We start from the raw sequence: 26,159 nt of genomic DNA, 5'->3' as shown, positions 1-26,159 counted from the left end.
ATCTCGATATCGCGTCGGTAATTCCTTTGCAGATTTTTTTAGGAATTTTAAAGACTGACATCGCATAAGTTGGTATGGCTTGTGCAACTTATTTCAAAAGCACCTCTTCCCCCCCAGGTAGATAGGCATCTCTCTTTCCATCCCATCAATTTTTGAACCAGTCGATCAATAAGGTATTGAAAATCATCGCTTTTATCGACCCCCAGATTAGATGGGAGCCCCAAGTATCTGTCATTCAACGCTTCTGTCATGATCCCCAGGATTGTGCAAACGTCAGCTTTAACATTGGCTTCCGTACTTGGGCTGAAAAAGATGCTCGATTTTTGAACACTTACTAGTTGCCCCGATGCCGAGTAGTAGCGATCCAGTACTGCTTTTAAACAGGACGCGTTAGCTACATTTGCCTTCATTAGGATCAATGAATCATCCGCGAACAGCAGGTTTGTTACTGCCGGTGCGTCCCGGCATACTTTAACTCCCACAAGTTCACCTTCGGCCTCTGCTTGCGCCAAGAGAGCCGTGATCCCTTCAGTACAGAGGAGAAAAAGATACGGCGATAGCGGATCCCCGTGTCGCAGGCCTCTAGTTGGTTTAAAGGAGTCTGTTTCCGTTGTGTTATATCTCACCCTGTACTCAACCGAGGAAATGCACACCATGATCATTTTCACCCAATCTTCATGGAACCCGAGCTTTAAAAGGATCGCCTCCAAGAACACCCACTCAACTCGGTCGTATGCTTTCTGCATATCCAGTTTGACCGCACACCATCCATCCTTGCTTGTTTTCTTTTGCTTAATAGTGTGCAAACTTTCATAAGCAATAAGCACATTATCTGTGATCAATCTCCCTGGGACAAAGGCGCTTTGGGTTGGGCTTATTATCTCCGGCAAGAACGGTTTTAATCTTGTGGCGATCATCTTTGAGATAATTTTATACACAACGTTGCATAAACTAATAGACCGAAACTGGGTGACCTTCTGTGGAGAATTCAGCTTGGGGATCATAACTATTGTTGTTTCTTTCCACCCTTGAGGCATGATCTGCAAGTTTACTGCATTTAACACCTCAGAAACCAGATCATCCCCTAGCATAGACCAAAACCTTTTGTAGAAGATTGCATGTAGTTCATCTGGCCCAGGGGCTTTGAGATCACCAATAGAGAACAACACCTTCTTAACCTCTTCTGCTATGTATGGAGCCAGGAGAACTTCATTCATATTCGATGTAACTTTGGATGGCACCTGATTCAAGACATCAACACCTGGCACTGAAACTTGGGATGTGAATAGCTCACTAAAATATCCTATGATGATCGAATTAATCTCATGTGTATCCTCTCTCCATACCCCCCGTATCATCCATCAACCTCCTAATACAGTTTTTCTTCTTCCGGGCTGATGCTGCTTTACGAAAGAAAGAAGTGTTTCTATCACCGTGCATCAACCAGTTTGCTCTTGCTCTCTGTAGCCAGATTATCTCCTCTTGATCCAACAAACTATCTACCAGGACTTGAATTTCCTTGATTCTTTGTCTGGTTTCACTAGTTAGTTGTCCCCTTCTTATCCTTTCAAGTTCTTTTTCCAACTTTTGGATCCGACGTTTAGGTCCCTTCAAAGTCTGACGGTCCCATTGCACCAGATCCATTTTAACAGCTCGAGTACGATCCGACAGTGATGGCCCAACTCCTGCTAAATGTGCTCGCTACCATGCCGTGTTAACAATCTCATTCACTGTCTCTTCGCTCAGCCATCTTGCTTCAAATCGTCTTTCACCTTTCGGTTGCATTGACAGTGCATTAGCATAGTATTTTGTATCCAATACTAGTGGCCGATGGTCTGAGTGTGTGTGATGTTCATGTATAACTGCTGCATATGGGAACTTTTCTGCTCATGCTTCGTTACATAGAGCTCTGTCAAGTCATTCCTTAATCACCCCCTGCTATATGTAAATTGGTCTCCAATGTGCATAACTTCATGAAGTCCACATTCCTCCACAGAGTCTCTGAAGTTTTGCATACATTGCGGTGGTCTTATATTTCCCCCCTCCTTTTCACTTGCTATTAAGATCTCATTGAAATCTCCGATAATCATCCAAGGCCCCTCCATAGTACTATGTAATGTTCTCATATGATTCCATGATAGGTGTTTTAGATCCCACCTAGGCTCTCCGTAGAATCCAGTCAGGCGCCATGCTACTTCATTGCCATCTTTGACAAACCCATCAATAAAATTTGGTGATGAGAAGTTCAACACCACTTCATTTGCATTATTGTAAAAGAGCGCAAGTCCTCCCGCTCGTCCATCACTTTCTACTACATGCACTTGATCGAACCCCAGCTTAATCCTGACCTCATTTGCCTTTGCTTTATTCAGATGTGATTGAGACAGAAAAACCACATCCGCTCTCACCCGCCCTTGCAACAACAAGAGCTCTCGAACCGCCATGGGCGAGAGCATTCCACGGCAGTTCCAAGCTATGGTTTTCATTACTCCCGGCGGTCCTCCACCATGGAGGCCGCCGATCCATTCTCAGACATTTGTGCCACCGCTTCACCATCAACACCCTTCAGCTTCTTCTTGTTTGCATTTTTCTGCGGGGTCCCCATCGACGTAAAGCTTCCATTTTCTCCTCCCACAAAGATTTCCACTTTATTTGTTGTATTACCCGCCGGCACCATGACTCCTCCTGACCCTTGTGGTATATCATCCCTGTTGCAGATAGCTGCCAAGCCCGAGTCCGCTGCATACCTCTTTCCTAGCACATTGGTATCCATTGCCTCAATCCGCTTTGAGCTGGTTACATCCAATCCCAGGATTCCATCATTCTCTGTCATTGTGGTTTCCTCCCCCACTAGATCAGGATGTTTTGCGTTCATATATTCCCCTGGTTCATTCGTAGCTTGCCTATTATATCCGGTATTATATCTCCAATTTGCTGACTCTTGCAGACCTTGTCCTCGTCCTCTTCCAAAAGAACCAACCCCAATGTCCTCCTCATCCTCACGCCCTCTACCGTAGGTAGGATCAAATGGACGATCATCTCTCCCTCGGCCTCCATTACTTCTGCCTCCACGGCCGCCTCCCCTACCCCTTCTCGGGGCCAGAATGAAGTTCCCCCATTCAAATTTACTTGTATCCTGCTCACCCATTCCACACTCCTCATACCAATGTCCCATAAGGCCGCAAGCGTGGCAGAAGGTAGGAAGCTTCTCAAATTTCACCAAGTACTTCTCCGTTGCACCACCCTTCGTGATGCCAACCACCCGGGTGAGCTTTTTATTCACGTCAAGATTGACTCTAACACGGATGAATTCACCCACAAAACTGTTAGGTAGTGTGACTTGGACCTCTTGGACCTCCCCCACCCGCTGAGCCAAATTCCCGAGAGCTTTTTCACTTTTTAACACGTCGTCAGGTAACTTATGAATTTGAGCCCAATTCGATCTTATCTAGTCTAACTTTCTCTGGGTTGGTGAACCCATCATATTCAGCCAAGATCAATGCATAACCTTTGAAGTCCCACGGACCCTGGTGTATAGCCTTATTCCAATCTCCAAGACAGTTGAACTGAACAGAGAATAAATTTGCATCAATCCTTCTCCAAGTCACCTTGACGGCTCGGTTCCATGCGGCCCTCATATCTGCAATTAGGGCGCTATGACTGTAGGTTTTTGTTGTGAGCAAGCCCCCTAGGGCTAGCCACTTGGGCTTAATTTCCTCCGCATCCAGTTCTTCCTCCCAGATCAGATCGTCAGCCTCATCCTCTTGCAGTGTTAATCTCTCCAGCAGTTTGCTTGTCGATCCAATATCTCCATCTTGCATCCCCAAGTTCTCCTGCGATCCCGCCATGATCAGGTGTCTGGATCTAGGCAGACCATAAAACCCAAAACCCTCGCTTTGGATCTCCTCTCCTCGGGGAGCAGTTACCCCGTGGGATCCCTGGTAACGAGAGGAGAGGGACTAGGGCAGAGGGAAGAGGGGATTGTAGGGCGTCGAAGAGATTGCTGGCAAAAAAACTCACGAAGGCGGGCCGTCGGAGGACTAGAGAACCCTAGTCGCGAGAGACTAGGGAAAAAAACTTAATTGTGTACTACGAGACGCGGTGTTGTTATTTGCTAGGGCAGACACTTATGCTTTGTAGTGTTGTATGGTTGTTGGTGGCTGTCCCTCGACTTATATGTGTGTGGTTTTCGTGCTACGCTCGTTGTTCGTAACGAATGATAGTCTTTTTGTATTTACAATTCTGCCTTTTATAAAGCTATGGTACACTTGAGCATACTCTTGAGAAAAAAAATTAAGAAAAAAGAAAGTGTAACATTTGACTGCCTTTTTATTCACCATCTTGTTAGATTGAATCATATAACTAGTGGAAATTCAGCACACGTAACAAATCGAACACAAGAAAGAAAGTATACACCAGCTGAACACAAGAAAGTCTTGATCGATGGATCATGACCTTGGCGGCTTCTCGAGGAGAGCGGAGAGGTAGACCTCGTCCTTGGACTTGAAGGAGACGACCCACCGGTGTTTCTTGTACCTGAACTGGAGGAACATGTACATGTAGTCGTCGAGATCCCTGCGCGCGCAGGCGAACCTGTCGACCCAGAGCAGGCCGCCGGGGCGGAGCACGCGGTCCCAGTCGAAGAGCACGAAGTCCATCAGCTGCAGGTCCACCCACCCCTCGAAGAACCCCGCAGTGTGCACGATGTCCATGGTGTTGTCGAAGAATGGCAGCCGCTGGCTCATCGTCGCGTAGAGCGGCACCAGCCCGCGCAGCGCCACCGTCTCCGCGAACGGCGCGCCCAGGTTGAGCGCCGCGGACACGATGGTCACGCCGCGCTCCCGCATGCGCGCCGCGAAGCTGCCCGTGCCCACGCTCACGTCCAGCCCGATCCTCAGCTCGCCGGGCTTCACCGCCAGCACCTCGTCGATGCGGAAGTCGGCCAGGGAGGTGGTCGACGCGTTGCGGCTGGTGTTGACCCACCGCCGCTTCTCCCGGTCCATGTCGAAGCACCCCACGCACCGGCTGTACCCTGGCCGCGGGTTCTTGGCGGAAAGGCACCGGTAGCCGCGGCAGTGGTAGCGGCTCCACCGCACGTTGCCGTCGTCGGGGAGCTTCCACAGCGACTCGTTGATGGGCAGCGGGCGCTGGAACAGCTTGGAGGCCCTGGCGAGGCAGCGGCGGCGCGGCAGCGGGTCGCAGCCGCCGAGCATGAGGCGCTGGCCCAGGTCCCAGTCGTCCGGGCAGTAGGAGCCGACGTCGTAGCTCATGTACTCGTCCAGCTCCCGCCGCATTAGCACGCAGGCGTGGCCGATGCTGCCGTACGTCCGGTTCGTGCCGTACACGTTGGGCCGGCCCTCGCGGTTGCCCTTGGTCGTCACGTACTTGCGCGTCTCCTCGGCCATGAAGAAGTTGACGAGCGGGTCGACGGCTGGGGCGTCGTCGTCGCCGCCGTCGGGGTCGGGGCGGGGGATACGTATCAGCCGCAGGGATATGTGCGCGCCGTAGAGCGGGTGGATGACCTCGTCCTCGAGGAACCGCCTGAACTCCGGCAAGGTCATGTTCTCTTGCTTGCCGTGGGGCTTGCCCTTCTTGGTCTTCTTGCCGATCTTGAGCGCCGTGGCCTCGAGCTTGTCCTGGAGCTCGGCGAGCTGGACGAGCACGTCGTCGACGCGGTCCGCCAGCGCGCGGATGTCGAAGCCGGCGTACCCGTCGGCGCCGACGGTGTGGAGCCTGGCGCAGTTGGCGGAGTCGTCGAGCCCGGGGAGGAAGGAGTCGGTGGTGTAGAAGCGGTGGAGGCTGGCCATGCTGATGCAGATCACGAACACGCCCATCACCAGCTGCATCGCCACCATGAGCCGACTGAACCGGCACCGCGCGAGGCAGAAGAACGCCTCCATCGGCGGATCAATGGACGTCGACCGGCGTGGCAAGCAGAGTACGAAGCTGGGCGCACAGTACCAATGGTGTGGAAACTATCTTGAGCCCTTTTGGTTCTTGGAATTCACTCCATTGGTTCTTAGCCATGGATTGACACAGCTTGATGGGTCGCGAGCGAGTGCTTATCTTAGCGCGCACTCCACTCGCGAGGCTCGGATCTCCATGGCTAAGCGTTTCTTTTATCGGCTAACGCGTCTGTGTATGCAATTTTGCAGAGAAAGCTACTGCTGGAACGCGGAGCAGAGTGTAATTTCAGGTGTTGACGAATGAAAAGAGACCGTGTTTGGCCCGGCTGTACTCAATTGCACCGCAGAAGCAAGCGCGCCCACAATTTGCATTACTCCATTATTAGGATGAGTTAATTACAGGTGTCATGTTTGGGACGAATTGATATCACTTTTGATAATTTTTAATACTCCCTCCGTCACGGTTTAAAAGGCGTGTATGAAAATTCTCTAAAACCTACTCCCTCCGTTCCTAAATATAAGTCTTTTAAGAGATTTCACTAGTAGTCTACCTACGGAGCAAAATGAGTGAATCTACACTTTAAACTATGTCTATATACATCCGTATGTAGTCCACTAGTGAAACTTCTAAAAAGACTTATATTTAGGAACAGGGAGTAGGTGGTTATTGATTGAATGTGAAATGAGTTGAAAAAAGCATTCACACTACGCATGCATATAGAAGTAGTATAACGGAGTACTAATTAGCTTTTAGAAGTAAATGCAATGCGCCTTAAACCTTGTCTGTTATGGAAATGCACGTAAATTTAATCGTGTCTTCTAAACCGTGACGGAGGTAGTACTAAGTCTGAGGCTATACATTACAAGTAGGGCCACACGTTGTATTTGGATGTAGTTTGATGCCGAAACTGATGGCCGGGACCCAAACGTCACGCACCCACAACAGTCGTGTTTGTTATGATCCAATGAGTTACGGGTTTATGTTCAGAATATTCATGAAAAGTATTTAAGGCCCTGTTTGGAACCACCTAGATTGTATAATTCAGTTTTTGTAATCTATTCTGTCTTCAAACAGGACAACTTATGGTGTAGATTATGAAAACTAGATGAATAGATTATTAAAAACTCATAATCTACTATATACTAGCTAAAATCAGATTATGGATTGATAATGATCCATTACCCTTGTAAAGTTGGAGATAATTACATTCCTATCACCGCCACCCTCCTTTAAAAAAAACAAAGGACATACAGGTCATTATGCAATGTAAAACCCGGATTACAGTTTATATAATCTGGCCTCCAAACATGTCCACCTAGATTATTTTTATAAATCAGATTATATAATATATCTTCATAATCCAGATTGTCATAATCTATTATGGTTCCAAACAGGGCCTAAGTCATCTCTGAATTCTTATATGCATGATTATGATAATTTCGTATTTCTCTCCGATCTATTGGTTCGGTTTGACCAACTAGATTGATTTATCTTCAGCGGGGGTGATGTGTTGTGATGGGTTCAATCGTGTGGTGCTCAATCTCAATGATATAATGAGACATGACACGTATTGTATTGTTGTCATTAAGGACAAAATGATGGATTTATTCATATTAATTGAGTTTAGTTTGTCTATATCATGTCACTTTGCACCAAATATTACTCTATTTTTACTTAATACTCTAGGTGCATGCTAGATAGCGGTCGATGAGTGGAGTAATAGTAGTAGATGCAGCCAGGAGTCGATCTACTTGTTTATGGACGTGAAGCCTATATGTGTGATCATTGTCGTGAATAAATATTACACAACTATGTGTTTCTTATCAATTGTCCAACGATAATTTGTTTACCCACCGTATGCTTTCTACGAGAAAGAAGCCTCTAGCGAAAACTATGGTCCCTGGATCTTCATAAATCATATTACAAAAACACTAAACATATTGCTCCTCATTTACTACTATTATTTTATTTTATATTTATATTATCTATCTATCACTACTTATCGCTTGCAAGTAACGAGTTCTAGGGGCTTGACAATGCTCTTGCCCGTGTTGGGTGTAAGTGTTTTTTATTTTGTTGTGTAGGTGTTGAAGACGGGCATTTGCGTGGTGCTCCGATTGGTTCGATAACCTTGGTTCTCACTGAGGGAGATACTTATCTCTAGTATGTTGTATCTCCTCTCATCTTCGGGGAAAATTCCAACGCAGTTTACAAGTAGTAGAAAGAATTTATGGCACCATTGTCGGGGAGTATTACCAAATTCCTATCAAGTAGCTTCACGCAAATTATCATTCACTTGTTCTATTTTTTATTTATTGTTATCTTAGCTTGCATAGACATATCAAAAACACAAAATATTTATCTTTGCTAGTTTACTTGTTTGCTTGCTATACTTGCTAGTTTGCTTGTTACTTTGCTTGTTTCGTCACTATGTTTCAAGATAATACCAAGTTGTGTGATTTTTTTAATACTTAATAATGATTTTATTAGTACTCCTATACCACCCCGCAACTACTGTAGAGTTTTATGATATTAATGCTGCCTTAGTAAATCTTGTTATGAAAGAACAATTTTTCGGAAGTCCCAATGAGGATCCAGCTTCTCATCTCAATGCTTTTGTCGAATTATATGATATGAAAAAAGGATATGGATGATGATGTCGTCAAATTGAAATTGTTTCTGAAAGAACGTGGATGTCTCCTAGAGGGGGGTGAATAGGCGCTTTAAAATAATTACGGTTTAGGCTTGAACAAATGCGGAATAAAACTAATGTTTAATTTGGCAAGCACAAAACCTAAAACAACTAGACTCACCTATGTGCACCAACAACTTATGCTAAGCAAGATAAACAACTAAGTGATAGCAAGATATATAACAATAAACAATATGACTATCACAAAGTAAAGTGCATAAGTAAAGGGCTCGGGTAAGAGATAACCGAGGCACACGGAGACGATGATGTATCCCAAAGTTCACACCCTTGCGGATGCTAATCTCCTTTGGAGCGGTGTGGAGGCACAATGCTCCCCAAGATGCCACTAAGGCCATCGTAATCTCCTCGCGCCCTTGCACAATACAAGATGTTGTGATTCCACTAAGGGACCCTTGAGGGCGGTCACTGAACCTGTACAAACAAGGTTCTAGGTGATCTCAAATGCTCGGGGAAATCTCCACAACTTAATTGGAGCCACCCAACAACACCAGTAGATTCACCATAATGGCATATGGCTTCTAGGTGATCTCAAATGCTCGGGGCAATCTCCACAACTTAATAGGAGACCGCGACGCTTGCCCGAAGCTTTACACCATAATGATTGAGCTCCAAGGCACCACCAAGCTTCTAGGACGCCAAAGCATCCACGAAGAATAATTTGTAGAGTACCAAGTACCCAAGGGTAATAAGATTCTCAAACTTCACTTCCACGTATCACCGTGGAGAACTCAGACCGATGCAACTAATGCGATGGCAAGAATACACGAAGTGGTCAAGTCCCCCACACTCAAATCCCTCCACAACACCAAAATCTAAGGAGGAAAATGAGAGGAAGAAAAAGGAGATCACAAAGAACTCCAAGATCAAGATCCAAGGGGTTCCCCTCACATAGAGGAGAAAGTGATTGGTGGAGATGTGGATCTAGATTTCCTCTCTCTTTTCCCTCAAGAACTAGCAAGAATCATTGGAGGGATTGAGATTTAGCAAGCTCTAAGAAGGTCAACAATGGGGAGAAAGCACGAGCTATAAAGATGGGGAACCATTGGGGAAGAAGAACCCCTTAAATAGGCCCCCACAAGTCTGCCCGTTATGTGCAGAATTACACACGGGCGGTACAACCGGGATGCCTATTTTAGCGGTACAACCGCCCAGCCACCGCTCAACAACTGGACCACAACAGAAGGTTGGCTAGCGGTTCCACCTGCCACGGCTGCTGGACACGGCTAAGTCCCAAGCGGTACAACCGCTGAGAACACAGGTAGTACCGGCTATACTAATATAGCGGTACAACCGGACCACCACCACCCAACCACCGCAGCACAACAGAACCGTGTCCGGTTGTGGACCGGTGCTGGGCCGGTTCAACCGCCCAGGGGGTGGGCGGTACAACCGATGAAAGAAAATAGGAAATACTAGAACTACCATAACTTCTGCAAATGAGCTTTTAACTGAGCAAACTCAAGCCTGTTGGATTCAGGATGACAACAACTATCTAACAACGACAAACTCAATCTTAAGAACACGCAGTTATGAAAATTCCAATGATATAGACATGTGAAACCTCTATGAATGAAGAACCGGCAAAAACTCCAACATCAAAAACATCATAGAAGATGCACATGAACTCTGTTTTCAATGAACTCGAGCTTGTCATAAATATGACCATAAGGTCTCAAATTCACAAAGAGAAACACCAAACAAGGACCAAGCAATATGATGCAAGGATGAAAATGGTTTGAGCTCTCAACGAGCAATGCGATCAAGCTACTCACTTGAGAGACCCCCTTGACAGTACGACAATCTATCCTAAAATAGAAAAACCTATCAAGGGCAAACCTATACCTTGCACATAGTCCTGACGATCTTGACTTCCTCAAGATTGACTACCTTTCTTGATTGTGTTGGCTTGATGAAGACTAGCTGATTGCTCCCCCATACTCACTATGGGTGAACCACTTTTCAGCACATCTTGAAAAGTCCATTGCCACCACAATGGACGGAGAGCTTCAAGCATGATATCTTCGTGATGCTCCACTTGAACTTGCACACCGCAATCTTGATGACGATCACCACTTAACATCATCCTCCATGGGTTGTATGAGATTTTCCTCCTGACACAAGCCCATGGAAACACACCTAACCCCACATAGAACTCTCATGAATACATGGGTTAGTACACAAAGTGTAATGGACAATGCTTACCATACCATGGTATCACTTGATCCCTCTCGGTACATCTTGTACGCTTTGTGTTTTGATCAACTTGATTCACTCTTTGACTTAGTCTTGATCGACCTTCCGTCTTTATGACCAATATTTGGATAAACCCTTGAATGTCACCTTGGTCATCATATAAACTCCTTGAAACCAACACATGGACTTCAAGAAGTGCCTATGGACAAATCCTACAAATATAACTTAAGGCAACCATTAGTCCATAGGGATTGTCATGGAGAAATATGCTCTAACAGTTTCCTTTTTCATTAAGATACAAAGCTAAAGCTTGGTTTTCATCTTTACCTTGTAATAGTATTGGGAAATGGGATACGTGTAAAGGTGCTTTCATTGCCAAGTATTTTCCTCGTGCTGAAATTATCTCTCTTTGTAATAAAATTATGAATTTTAAACAACATGAGGACAAACATGTTGCACAAGCATGGGAGAGAACGAAATTGATTATTATAAATTGTTCCACTCATGGCTTAAGTTTATGGATGATTATACAAAATGTATATGCGGACTGAACTTTGTGTCTAGAAATCTTCTAGAGTCTGTTGTAGGTGCTACCTTTATGGAGGTGACATTGGTAGATGCCACAGAACTTCTGGACAATACCATGACAAATTATTCTCAATGGCACACTAAGCGAGCTCCAACTGTAAGAAGGTAAATTATGTTGAAGAAATTGCCACTTTGAGTGATAAGATGGATGATCTTATGAATATGGTTGCTAGTAAACATGCTTATGCTGATCCCAGTTATATGAATTTATGTACCTTGATTGAGAACAATAATGATGCTATTGACTTGTACTTTGTCTCTCGAAATAATTTCAAAAACAATGCTTATAGAGGAAATTTCAGTGCTAGACCGTATCCCAGTAATTCCTCTAATAAGTACAGTAATTCATATGTAAACTATTCTTCTAATAATAATAATATACCCACTCATCTTTAGAACACAATTAAATAATTCATTAGTTCTCAAAATATTTTCAACACTATGGTAGAAGAAAAATCGCATAAAATTGACAATATGGCTAGAAACATGGATAGTATTGCTCATGATGCGCAACTCTTAAGAATAAGAAATAAATCCACCAAGCATGATATTAATGAGTCCAATAAATCTATCCAAGTCTCAATTAATTAAAGCAAGGATAGGACCGCTAGGTTGAGAGCTAAGCGAGAACTCTTAGAAAAAGCTCTTCCACCCATTTTTATTGCAATCATGATGATGATCTTAAAGTGATTGGTGTTTTTCCTATTTAATATTTATTTAGTAATCTTAAAATTTATGATAAATGGATTGTAGATGATTCAAATTTATCTAGAAGACGACTCGCTTGTTCGAAGGGTGATGATCCTAATGTTAAAACAGAAAAGGTGGGTTTGGAGAGGTCAAAACTTTAACTAATGATGTACCCACTATATTGGATTAAAAGGAATTTAATTATGAGATTTGTTCTTTGGTTGAATGTGTTTCCTTGTTTCAATCCATAATTAGCTCACCCAATGCCTATGAACAAAATAAAGCTTTTACTAAACATATCACAGAAGCGATGATAAAAGATTATGATGAGAAACTTGAACTAGAAGTTTTTATACCTAGAAAATTTCATGATATATTGGAACCTACTATAAAAATTATTCTTAAATAATATGAATATAATGCTTTGTGTGACCTTGGTGCTATTTTAACTATACCTAAATCTCTTTGTGATGTGCTTGGTCTCACCGATATACAAGATTGTTCCCTTAACTTGCATATTGTGGATTCTACCATTAATAAACCTTTGGGTAGAATAAATGGTGTACTTATTATTGCTAATAGAAATTATGTGCCTGTAGATTTCATTGTTCTTGATATTGAATGCAATTTGTCTTCTCCAATTATACTTGAAGACCTTTCTTACGAACTATAGGTGCTATTATTGATATGAAGGAGGGAAACATAAGATTACAATTCCCATTAAAGAAAGGGATGAAACTCTTCCCTGGGAAGAGAATTAAACCACCTTGAATATATCATGAGGGCCACTTATGAATTGAGTGTCAAGGATGACAACACTTGAGACCATGCATTATGCCTAGCTAGGGAAGTAAAACGATAGCGCTTGTTGGGAGGCAACCCAATAGTTATCTTATTTTTTGCGTCCTACTTTTCATTATTTTGTGTTAACACGATTATTTCTACTGTAATGATTGTTCTTTACGTTTTAGTTAGTGTTTGCGCCAAATAGATCCTTTGGCATGATTTGGATGATAAGTGGACTTGACATGGTGCAAAAATAGAAATTTTTACGTCCAGTTAAGAATTTCTGTGATTTTACTAGAATGTATTTTTGATATGAATTTTTTACATAGCATTGGTATAAAATTCCTCAGGTTTTCCTAGTTGTTCAGAATTTTCGAAGTTAAATAAGTATGGTTCAAGTACTGATCACTAGAAACTGTTCTGTTTTAGACATATTTAATTTTTGCTTGCATGGTTTTCTTGTTTTGATGTGTTATGGATTGTATCGGATGTATATGCCACGGATAATTTAGAATACAGTATTATGCAATAGTTAAATATGAATAAATTTATAACAGTACCTAAAGTTTGTGGTTTGCCTATTGTACTAACGGATTTCGCGAGGTTTATGTAAAGTTTTGTGTGCTGAAGTTTTTCAAGTTTTGGGTGTGATCACAGTGGATGATGGAATACGGAGTAGCAAGACCCTAAGATTGGGGATGCCAAGGCATCCCAATGTAATATACTAGGAAGACTCAAGCGTCCAAGCTTGGGGATGCCCCAGAAGGCATCCCCTCTTTCATCTCCATTCCTTTGGTATGTCACTTGGAGCTATAATTTTATTCATCACATGATATGTGTTTTGTTTGGAGTGTCGTGTGTTCTAGTTTGCTTTTGTTTTAGTTTTCCACAATCATTTTTTGCTGGACACACCTATTTGAGAGAGAGACACATTCATCATGATTTATTAGAATACTCTATGTGCTCCACTTATATCTTTTGACTTAAGAAGTTGCTCTAGTGCTTCATTTATATGTTTTTGAGCATGGTGGCATGTAGATTTTATAGAAATAATTGCACTCTATTTCTTCACTTATATTTTTTTGAGAGTCTAATAGGGGGAAATCGTAATTTGCGTGGGTTATAAGACTAGTCCAAAGACGATAGGTATTCAAGGTTGATATAATAAAAACTTTCATGTAGCACATAAAAGAGAAATTATGGGTGGTTAATGATATTGATGTGGTAATATGAAAGGGTGTGAGTGCATGGTTGTTGGTTAGTATAAATATTGATAGCTAAATGGTGTTAACTTGTTGTTCATCTAATTATTGGTTATGACATGGTGATGATGTGTGAGCATTCTTATTCCCCGTTGAAATCCTCATGCTATTCAAGTCGGGGGTGCATGATGGTTAACTCCTACCAACCTCCTCCCTAGGGCATGCGAGTAGTACTTTTCTTTTATAGACATAATGAAGGTTTGCAATAAGTATATGAGTTTTTTATGACTAATGTGAATCCATGGATGTATGCACACTCACCTTTCCATATTTGCTAGCCTCTTTGGTACCATGCATTTCCCATTCTCACCTCGAGAATCGATGCAAACTTCGGCGATGCATCCAAACCCCATAACATGATATGCTCTAATGCACATAAGCCACCTTATATCTTCCTTTAAACAGCCACCATACCTAGCTATCATGCCATTTCCATAGCCACTCCGAGATATATTGATATGCAACTTCCACCATTATGTATCATGACTTGTGCGTTCATCATCATATTGATTTGAATGATCATATAGTTGACATAGTATTCGTGACACAACCACTTTCATAATTATTTACATGTTATTCTAGATCATTACACATCCTGGTACACTGCCACGGGCATTCATATGATGGAGACAATGATTCCCCCACAAGTTTGTGTGTGACTCCAGCTGAAAAGAAAGAAAAAGGAAAAAAGAGAAAAAAGAAAAAGAAAATAAAAAATGAGAGAAAAGAGAGAAGGGACAGTGCGGAATCTTTTTCCACACTTGTGCTTAGTGAAACCACCATGTTTTTCACATAGAGAGTCTCATGTTTTGTCATTTTGATATGCTAGTGGGAACTTTTCATTATAGAACTTGGCTTGCATATTTCGACGTTGGGCTTCCTCAAATGCTCGAGGTCTTCATGCCCAAGTGAAACGTCTCCATCATATCCATAATTTTTGATTGTTTCATGCCAATGTTCTACAACTTTCATATACTTTTTGCAACATTTTATATTATTTTTGGGACTAACTTACTTATCCAGTGCCGAGTGTCAGTTCCTATTTTTTGTGTGTTTTTGGTTTCATATAAATTCCATATCAAACAAAGTCTAAACGCAATAAAAATTTACGCAGACTTGTTTTGGAATATATGTGAATTATGGGAAGAAGAATCAACGCAACACGATGCGCGAGGGAGGCACAAGACAACAGAGCGGGACAAGGGGGTTGATTGCACCCTGATGGCTTGTGACTCCTCCTTAAGTCGGTTGGGGCCCTACTTTCCCTACAACAAATATAATTTTACGATACAAATCCGCTCAAAATATCAGCCCGATCAGAGTTATGGATCTTCCGATATTTAAGAAATGGTGAAGGGCTAGAAAACGGTGGCGAAAACCGGAGAGAAACATAGAGAGAGATCCAATATCGAAGGGGCTCCTGCCCTCCGGGAGCCATGGCAGCCATGGACCATATGGGAAACTCTTCTCCCATCTAGGGACGAGGCCAAGGAATAAGAAGGATGGGGCTCTCTCCCCCTCTCTCCCGGTGGCGTCGGAGCGCTGTCGGGGCGACCATTGTGACGGCAATCTACACCAACAACTTTACCATCGTCACCAAAAATCTATCCCACTCTATGCAGCAGTGTAAACCCTCTTCTTCCTGTTGTAGTCTCTACTTAAAAATGGTGCTTAATGCTATATATTATTTGTTGGGTAACGTAGCATAAATTCAAAATTTTCCTACGCATATTCAGATCTTCCTATGGAGAGACCAGCAATGAGAGAGGGGTAAGAGCATCTTCATACCATTGAAGATCGCTAAGCGGAAGCGTTGCTAGAATGCGGTTGATGGAGTCGTACTCGCAGCGATTCCGATCTAGTGCCGAATTACGGCACCTCCGCGTTCAACACACGTGCAGCCCGGTGACGTCTCCCGCACCTTGATCCAGCAAGGAGGAGGGAGAGGTTGGGGAAGAACTCCAGCAGCACGACGGCGTGGTGTCGATGGAGTGACAAGGTCTCCCGGCAGGGCTTCGCCAAGCACCGGCAGAGAGGAGGAGAAAGAAGGGCAGGGCTGCGCCGAGGGAGAGGGAGAAGTCTGTCTCCCAAGGTCCAAAACCCCTCTCTATTTATAGGAGGAGGGGGAGGGGCTGCGCCACCCCTAGGGTTCCCTCCCTAGGTGGTGCGGCAGCCACCAGATGGGAAAGGAGGCGGCGGCTAGGGTGGGAGGGGGTGGCGCACCACCTGGTGGGCCTAAGGCCCACCTATGCCTAGGGTTTGCCCCCCTTCCCTCTCCCCTGCGCATTGGGCTGAGTGGGGAGCTGCACCAGCCCACCTAGGGGCTGGTTCCCTCCCCTACTTGGCCCACCTTACCTCCCGGGGTCGTTGCCCCCCTTCAGTGGACCCCCGGGGCCACCTCCGATGGTCCCGGTGGTCCCGGTACGTTACCGGTGTTGCCCGAAACACTTCCGGTATCCGAAACCATCCGTCCTATATATCAATCTTTACCTCCGGACCATTCTGGAGCTCCTCGTGACGTCGGAGATCTCATCCGGGACTCTGAATAACTTTCGCTAACCTCATATAACAATTCCCAATAACCCTAGCGTCACCGAACCTTAAGTGTGTAGACCCTACGGGTTTGGGAGACAGGCAGACATGACCGAGACACCTCTCTGGCCAATAACCATCAGCGGGGTCTGGATACCCATGGTGGCTCCCACTTGCTCCACGATGATCTCATCGGATGAACCACGATGTCAAGGATTCAATCGATCCCGTATACGATTCCCTTTGTCTGTCGGTATAGAACTTGCCCGAGATTCGATCGTCGGTATGCCTATACCTTGTTCAATCTCGTTACCGGTAAGTCTCTTTACTCGTTTCGTAGCACGTCATCGTGTGACTAACTCCTTAGTCACATTGAGCTCATGATGATGTTCTACCGAGTGGGCCCAGAGATACCTCTCCGTCACATGGAGTGACAAATCCCGATCTCGATTCGTACCAACCCAACAGACACTTTCGGAGGTACCCGTAGTGCACCTTTATAGTCACCCAGTTACGTTGTGACGTTTGATACACCCAAAGCACTCCTATGGTATCCGGGAGTTGCACAATCTCACGGTCGAAGGAAAAGATACTTGACATTAGAAAAGCTTTAGCATACGAACAATACGATCTAGTGCTATGCTTAGGATTGGGTCTTGTCCATCACATCATTCTCCCAATGATGTGATCCCGTTATCAATGACATCTAATGCCCCATGATCAGGAAACCATGATCATCTATTGACTAACGAGCTAGCCAACTAGAGGCTTGCTAGGGACACATTGTGATCTATTTATTCACACATGTATTACTGTTTCCTGTTAATACAATTATAGCATGAACAATAGACGATTATCATGAACAAGGAATATGATAATAACCATTTTATTATTGCCTCTAGGGCATATTTCCAACAGTCTCCCACTTGCACTAGAGTCAATAATCTAGTTACATTGTGATGTATCGAACACCCATAGCATTATGGTGTTGATCATGTTTTGCTCGTGGAAGAGGTTTAGTCAACGGGTTTGCAATATTCAGATCCGTGTGTACCTTACAAATATCTATCACTCCACTCTGGACATGGTCCTGGATGGAGTTGTAGCGGCGTTTGATGTGCTTCGTCTTCCGGTGAAACCTGGGCTCCTTGGCTATGGCAATGGCCCCAGTGTTATCACAGAAGAGTGTCATTGGACCCGACGCGCTTGGAACCACGCCAAGGTTGGTGATGAGCTCCTTCATCCAAATTCCTTCATGAGCTGCTTCTGAAGCAGCTATGTACTCCGCTTCACATGTAGATGCTGCCACGACTTCTTGCTTGCTGCTGCACCAGCTCACTGCCCCACCATTCAACACATATACGTATCCGGTCTGTGACTTAGAGTCATCCGGATTTGTGTCGAAGCTAGCGTCAACGTAACCCTTTACGACGAGTTCTTCGTCACCTCCATAAACGAGAAACATTTCCTTAGTCCTTTTTAGGAACTTAAGGATATTCTTGACCGCTGTCCAGTGTTCCATACCTGGATCACTTTGGTACCTCCCTACCAAACTTATGGCAAGGTTTATATCAGGTCTGGTACACAGCATGGCATACATTAGAGAGCCCACGGCTGAAGCGTAGGGGACAGAACTCATCTTCTCTCTATCTGCTGCCGTGGTCGGCGACTGAGTCTTACTCAATCTCATACCTTGCAAAACTGGCAAGAACCCTTTCTTTGAGTTTTCCATATTGAACTTCTTCAATATCTTGTCAAGGTATGTACTTTGCGAAATACCTATGAGGCGTCTTGATCTATCTCTATAGATCTTGATGCCTAATATGTATGCAACTTCTCCAAGGTCCTTCATTGAAAAACTCTTGTTCAAATAGGCCTTTATGCTCTCCAACATCTCTATATTATTCCCCATCAACAATATGTCATCCACATACAGTATGAGGAAAGCTACAGAGCTCCCACTCAGTTTCTTGTACAGACAGGCTTCTCCGTAAACCTGTATGAACCCAAACGCTTTAATCACCTCATTAAAGCGAATGTTCCAACTCCGAGATGCTTGCACCAGCCCATAGATGGAGCGCTGGAGCTTGCACACTTTGTTAGCACCCTTCGGGTCGACAAAACCTTCTGGTTGCATCATATACAACTCTTCCTTAAGGTTCCCGTTAAGGAACACTGTTTTTACGTCCATTTGCCAAATTTCATAATCATAAAAGGCGGCAATTGCTAACATGATTCAGACTGATTTCAGCTTCGCTACGGGAGAGAAAATCTCTTCGTAGTCAACTCCTTGAATTTGTCGAAAACCCTTTGCGACAAGTCGAGCTTTGTAAACGGTTACATTACCGTTTGCATCAGTCTTCTTCTTGAAGATCCATTTATTTTCTATGGCTCGCCGGTCATCGGGCAAGTCCACCAAAGTCCATACTTTTTCTCATACATGGATCCTATCTCGGATTTCATAGCCTCAAGCCATTTGTTGGAATCCGGGCCCGCCATCGCTTCTTCATAGTTCGAAGGTTCACCGTTGTCTAACAACATGATTTCCATCACAGGGTTCCCGTACCACTCTGGTGCGGAGCGTGCCCTTGTGGACCTTCGCGGTTCAGTAGTAACTTGATTCGAAGCTTCATGATCATCATCATTAACTTCCTCTTCAGTTGGTGTAGGCGCCACAGGAACAACTTCCCGTGCTGCGCTACTATCCTGTTCGAGAGGGGGTGTAATTACCTCATCAAGTTCTACCTTCCTCCCACTTACTTCTTTCGAGAGAAACTCCTTCTCTAGAAAGGATTTGTTCTTGGCAACAAAGGTTTTACCTTCGGATCTAAGATAGAAGGTATACCCAATAGTTTCCTTAGGGTATCCTATGAATACGCATTTCTCCGCTTTGGGTTCGAGCTTTTCTGGTTGAAGTTTCTTCACATAAGCATCGCAACCCCGAACTTTAAGAAACGACAACTTAGGTTTCTTGCCAAACCATAGTTCATACGGTGTCGTCTCAACGGATTTAGACGGTGTCCTATTTAAAGTGAATGCTGCAGTTTCTAATGCGTATCCCCAAAATGATAGAGGTAAGTCGGTAAGAGACATCATAGATCGTACCATATCTAATAAAGTGCGATTACGACGTTCTGACACTCCTTTGCGTTGCGGTGTGCCAGGCGGCGTCAGTTGTGAAACGATTCCACACTTCCTTAGGTGTGTGCCAAACTCGTGACTCAAATATTCTCCTCCACGATCAGATCGTAGACATTTAATTTTTCTGTCACGTTGATTCTCAACCTCACTATGAAATTCCTTGAACTTTTCAAACGTCTCAAATTTGTGCTTCATCAAGTAGATATACCCATACCTACTCAAATCTCGGTGAGAGTGAGAACATAACGATAACCACCGCGAGCTTCAACGTTCATTGGACCACACACATTAGTATGTATTACTTCCAATAAGTCGGTTGCTCTCTCCATTATTCCTGAGAATGGAGTCTTAGTCAATTTGCCCATGAGGCACGGTTCGCATGTGTCAAATGATTCAAAGTCAAGAGACTCTAATAGTCCATTAGTGTGGAGCTTCTTCATGCGATTAACACCGATATGACCAAGACGGCAGTGCCACAAGTATGTGGGACTATCATTATCAACTTTACATCTTTTGGTACTCACACTATGAATATGTGTAACATCACGATCGAGATTCATCAAGAATAAACCATTCACCAGCGGAGCATGACCATAAAACATATCACTCATATAAATAGAACAACCATTATTCTCTGACTTAAATGAGTAGCCGTCTCGCATTAAGCAAGACCCTGATACAATGTTCATGCTTAAAGCTGGTACTAAATAACAATTATTAAGGTTTAAAACTAATCCCGGCGGTAGATGTAGAGGTAGCGTGCCGACGGCGATCACATCGACCTTTGAACCATTCCCTACGCGCATCGTCACCTCGTCCTTGGCCAGTCTCCACTTATTCCGCAGTTCCTGCTTTGAGTTGCAAATGTGAGCAACAACACCGATATCAAATACCCAGGAGCTACTACGAGCGCTGGTAAGGTACACATCAATAACATGTATATCACATATACCTTTAACGTTGCCGGCCTTCTTGTCCGCTAAGTATTTGGGGCAGTTCCGCTTCCAGTGACCCTTTCCCTTGCAATAGAAGCACTCAGTCTCAGGCTTGGGTCCATTCTTTTTCTTCTTCCCGGCATCTGGCTTACCGGGCGCGGCAACAGCTTTGCCGTCTTTCTTGAAGTTCTTCTTACCCTTGCCTTTCTTGAAATTAGTGGTCTTGTTGACCATCAACACTTGATGCTCTTTCTTGATTTCTACTTCTGCAGACTTGACCATCGAGTACAACTCGGGAATGGTCTTCTCCATCCCTTGCATGTTGTAGTTAAGCACAAAGCCTTTGTAGCTTGGTGGGAGAGACTGGAGGATTCTGTCAATTATAGCATCATCCGGAAGTTCGACTCCAAGTGAAGTCAGACGACCGTGTAACCCAGACATTTTGAGTATGTGCTCACCGACATGGGCATGATACACCCAAAGTGCCAACCCAACATACACTTTCGGAGGTACCCGTAGTGCACCTTTATAGTCACCCAGTTACGTTGTGACGTTTGATACACCCAAAGCACTCCTACGGTATCCGGGAGTTGCACAATCTCACGGTCGAAGGAAAAGATACTTGACATTAGAAAAGCTTTAGCATACGAACAATACGATCTAGTGCTATGCTTAGGATTGGGTCTTGTCCATCACATCATTCTCCCAATGATGTGATCCCGTTATCAATGACATCTAATGCCCCATGATCAGGAAACCATGATCATCTATTGACTAACGAGCTAGCCAACTAGAGGCTTGCTAGGGACACATTGTGATATATTTATTCACACATGTATTACTGTTTCCTGTTAATACAATTATAGCATGAACAATAGACGATTATCATGAACAAGGAAATATGATAATAACCATTTTATTATTGCCTCTAGGGCATATTTCCAACATTATTATCCAATGATGTGTGGCTATTCTATGATGTTTGAGTAGATCTATTTTGTACTACGGGTTAACTGTGGTATGATGTTATTGATATGAGTTGTATGGTGATATGGTGTTGTCCTAAGGTGCCTTCCGTTAGGCGCACACGTGAATGATTCATGCTGGAGGGTTTGCAATATGTTCATGATTCTCTTATAGTTGGTGTCTAGAGTGACAGAAGCTTACACCCGAGTAAGGGAGTTGTTTGCATATGAGAGTAAAGAGGACTTGACGTTTAATGGTATGGTTGACTTTACCTTAATTATTTCTAGTAGTCGTGGATGCTTTCTAGAGGTCCAATCATAAGTGCATATGATCCAAGTACGGAAAGTGTGTTAGCGTATCCCTCTCCCACATTGCATATGACAAGTATCTATCATATTACATTCAATTGCCTATGAACAATCTTTCTCTTGCGTTACACAAAAAATATTTATACTAAACAACTAAATAAATTAATATTTACTAAAACAATACCTAACTTTTATTTTTGTGTTCCTTATTACCTTGCAAAACTATATGTTACACCTACTAAGTACTTCTAGTTTCCTTCCCGCAAAGTAGTTTCATACTTGTTCTACGTAAAGTAAGCATTAGCGTGCGTAGAGTTGTATAGATGGTCGATAGAAATATTAATTCTAACTCAATCTCCTCGTTGGGTTCTACACTCTTACTTATCAAAAATGCTACAAACGATCCCCTACACTCGTGGGTTATCTAGACCTTTTGTTAGCGCCGTTGGTGGGAAGCAATAGCGTAGCGGTTGATATTCACGTGTGTGCTTGTACGCTTTATCACTAAATAATTTTATTTCCTGTTATAAGTTGTTTTATATCTTTAGTTATAAATATGGAATATGAAACACCAAAAAATAGTTGTACTTGCTACTCATGGAGAGTTGTACTTGCTACTCATTGAGATGGTGAACTCCTAAAACCCTCGATGCTCGTTATGTGAAAAACATTAAATACTACTTTGATAATCCTAAGAAATCCCCATTTAACTTGATAATGGAAGACACGTTGGATCAACGTGAGTACTTTAGGGATTATCGCTTGTCTCAAAAGGGAAGCACTTACGAGATCAAATTAAAATATTGCATTGGTATGCTTGGGATTTACGCGTGAGATGTGATTATACTTGTTGATCTAAGATTAAGGGTCTACACCTTCCCTTTAAATGTGAATTTAATGATAATAAAACCTTGGCTTCTTATGCTAATGGTATATATGATTACTACAATGTGGAACAAATAGAAGAATTTGTTGCTTTCAAGGGTGCTTATGAAATTGAATCATTCTTTGAGAAGTATGATAACTATGATGGTGCTGTTTACAGATTTGAAAATTTTGTCGTACTTAAATATTGCTATGAGAATTATGAATACAACATTGATATTAATGAATTTATTGAGAGAATGTGTGCTGCCTAGGAAGAGATTAATATTTTGCAGGAATCTATGGAAGAACAAATTGCTGAAACTATGAGCACATTAGATGAAAAAGATGAGGAGGAGAGCGAAGAACAAAATGAGGAAGGGAGAATTAGCTACCCATGCCCACCTTCTAATGAGAGTAACTCTTCAACTCATACATTGTTTAATTTACCTTCGCACATACCGTAGGATGAATGCTATGATGATTGCTATGATCCCTTGGATTCATTTGAAATATCCCTTTTTGATGAACGTGATGCTTGTGATGCTTGTGGCCATGATGCCAATATGAATTATGCTTATTAAGGTGAACTTGCTATAGTTCCTTATGTTAAGCATTATTTTTTTGCTATTGCACCCACATTTTGAATTCTCCCAACTACACCATATCGTAGAAGTTTTCACTATATTGATGGTTTGAGTTTACCATTACACATGATGATATTGATGAATATAATATGCATGTGCTTCCTACTCCTACTTGCAATTATTATGAGAGAGGAACCAAATCTTCACCTCTCTATGTTTCCAATATGATAAAATTGCAAGAAACTACTTATTCTATGTATTGGCCCTTACTTTGTGTGAATGAATTATTCTTTTATGACATGACAATGCATAGGAAGAGAGTTAGACTTCGTTGCTACATGATATTGGTATGTACATTTTGCATCATGATTTTCTATTGTTATTTGTAGCATCTTTATGCATTATACCACTTTATGGAGTAATTCTAATGCCTTTTCTCTCATAGTATGCAAGGTTTACACCAAGAGGGAGAATGTCGGCATATGGAATTCTGGACCTGAAAACCTACGTCAGAGATACCTATTCTACACATCCCCAAATGGGCTGAAACTTCACGGAGATTTTTATGGAATAAATAAAAAATACTAAAAGAAAGAAGTACCAGAGGGGGGCTGCGAGGTGGCCACTAGGCACCAGGGCGTGCCATCCCCGTGGCGTTCCCTAGTTGATAGTGGGCTACCCAACCCACTTTTTTGCGACCATCTTCTGGTATATGTTAAAGTTTGACCTATAAAAAAAGGAGAGGACTTTCAGGACGGAGCACCGTCTTCTCGAGGTGGAACTTGGGTAGGAGCACTTTGCCCTCTGGGGGAGCGATTCCACCGGGGGAACTTCCCTCCCGGAGGGGGAAATCGAGGCCATCGTCATCAACAACTACCCTCTCATCTTGGGGAGGCCAATCTTCATCAACATCTTCAACATTACCATCTCCTCTCAAAACCCTAGTTTATCTCTTGTGCTCAATCTTGTACCAGAACTTCAGATTAGTACTTGGGGTGACTAGTAGATTACATCTTGTAGTTGATGCTTTGTGGTTTATTTGGTGGTAGATCATATGTTAGGATCCAATATGCTATTTAATACCCCACTGATCATGAGCATGTTCATCACTTGTGAGTATTTACTTTTGTTCTCGAGGCCACGAGAGAAGTCATGTTGCAAATAGTCATGTGAAGTTGATATTTGTTCGCTATTTTGATGGTATGAATGTTTTCATTCCCTTAGTGGTGTTATGTGTGATGGGGAAGATTGCATGGAAACAAAAAAGTCCTATGCTCACCAAGATCAATCTAGGAGATTCACATCTATGAGGGGAGAGATTGTATCTACATACCCTTGTAGATCGCTTAGCGGAAGCGTTAAAGAACGCGGTTGATGTAGTGGTATGTCTCCACGATCCAATCACGATCGGTCCCACAAACTCCGGATCAACCGCAGAACGGACGACACCTCTGCGTTCAACACACATATAGCTTGATGATGCATTCACCTCCTCAATCCAGCGAGCGGTGGTGAAGCAACAACTTTAGTCCTCCAGCAGCACGACGACATGGTGAGGTGGTGATACGTCTCCAACTTATCTATAACTTTTGATTGTTCCATCCTATTATATTATCTGTTTTGGATGTTTTATATGCATTAATATGTTGTTTTATATTATTTTTGGGACTAACATATTAATCTAAATCCTAGTGCCAGTTTCGTTTTTTTTCCATGTCTTTGAGTATTGAAGATAAGGAATATAAAACGGAGTAGGGGGCAGGGTACCTGCCGGGAGGCCACAAGCGTGCAGGGCGCGCCCTAGGGGGGCGCCCTTGGCTTGTGGGTCCCCTACACGTCTCCTAACCCTATTATTTGGCCTATAAATTCCAAAATATCCCCCCATTGCAAAAAAGATCCACGAAAATACTTTTCCGCCGCCGAGAGCCTCTGTTGCCGTGAGATCCAATCTAGGAGCCTTTTCTGGTAATCTACCGGAGAGGGAATTGATCACGATGGGCATCTACATCAACTCCATTGCCCCTCCGATGATGCATGAGTAGGTCACCATAGACCTACGGGTCCATATCTAGTAGCTAGTGTTGGAAATATGCCCTAGAGGCAATAATAAAATGGTTATTATCATATTTCCTTGTTCATGATAATCGTCTATTGTTCATGCTATAATTGTATTAACAGGAAATGGTAATACATGTCTAAATAAATAGATCACAATGTGTCCCTAGCAAGCCTCTAGTTGGCTAGCTCGTTGATCAATAGATGATCATGGTTTCCTGATCATGGACATTGGATGTCATTGATAACGGGATCACATCAGTAGGAGAATGATGTGATGGACAAGACCCAATCCTAAGCATAGCACTAGATCGTGTTGTTTGTATGCTAAAGCTTTTCTAATGTCAAGTATCTTTTCCTTCGACCATGAGATTGTGCAACTCCCGGATACCATAGCAGTGCTTTAGGTGTATCAAACGTCACAACGTAACTGGGTGATTACAAAGGTGCACTACGGGTATCTCCGAAAGTATCTGTTGGGTTGGCACGAATCAAGATCGAGATTTGTCACTCCGTGTGACGGAGTGGTATCTCTGGGCCCACTCGGTAGAACATGATCATAATGAGCTCAATGTGACTAAAGAGTTAGTCACGGGATGATGTGCTACAGAACGAGTAAAGAGACTTACTGG

General features: G+C 43.2%; 1 protein-coding gene across 1 annotated transcript; it reads right to left on the bottom strand.

Moving 5' to 3' along the window:
* Window positions 1-4,304: 4,304 nt before the first annotated feature.
* LOC123411560 (probable methyltransferase At1g29790) lies at window positions 4,305-6,105 on the bottom strand. The gene has a single exon (XM_045104526.1). It carries the CDS (start codon window positions 5,898-5,900, stop codon window positions 4,449-4,451), a length of 1,452 nt encoding a protein of 483 aa, XP_044960461.1. The 5' UTR covers window positions 5,901-6,105; the 3' UTR covers window positions 4,305-4,448.
* Between the last annotated feature and the right edge of the window lie 20,054 nt (window positions 6,106-26,159).

This window comes from Hordeum vulgare, chromosome 7H (assembly GCF_904849725.1).
Source record: "Hordeum vulgare subsp. vulgare chromosome 7H, MorexV3_pseudomolecules_assembly, whole genome shotgun sequence".
NCBI classification, from domain to species: domain Eukaryota; kingdom Viridiplantae; phylum Streptophyta; class Magnoliopsida; order Poales; family Poaceae; genus Hordeum; species Hordeum vulgare.
The sequence above is the reverse complement of the archived record's forward strand: the minus strand, read 5'-3'. Positions and strand labels throughout refer to the sequence as shown.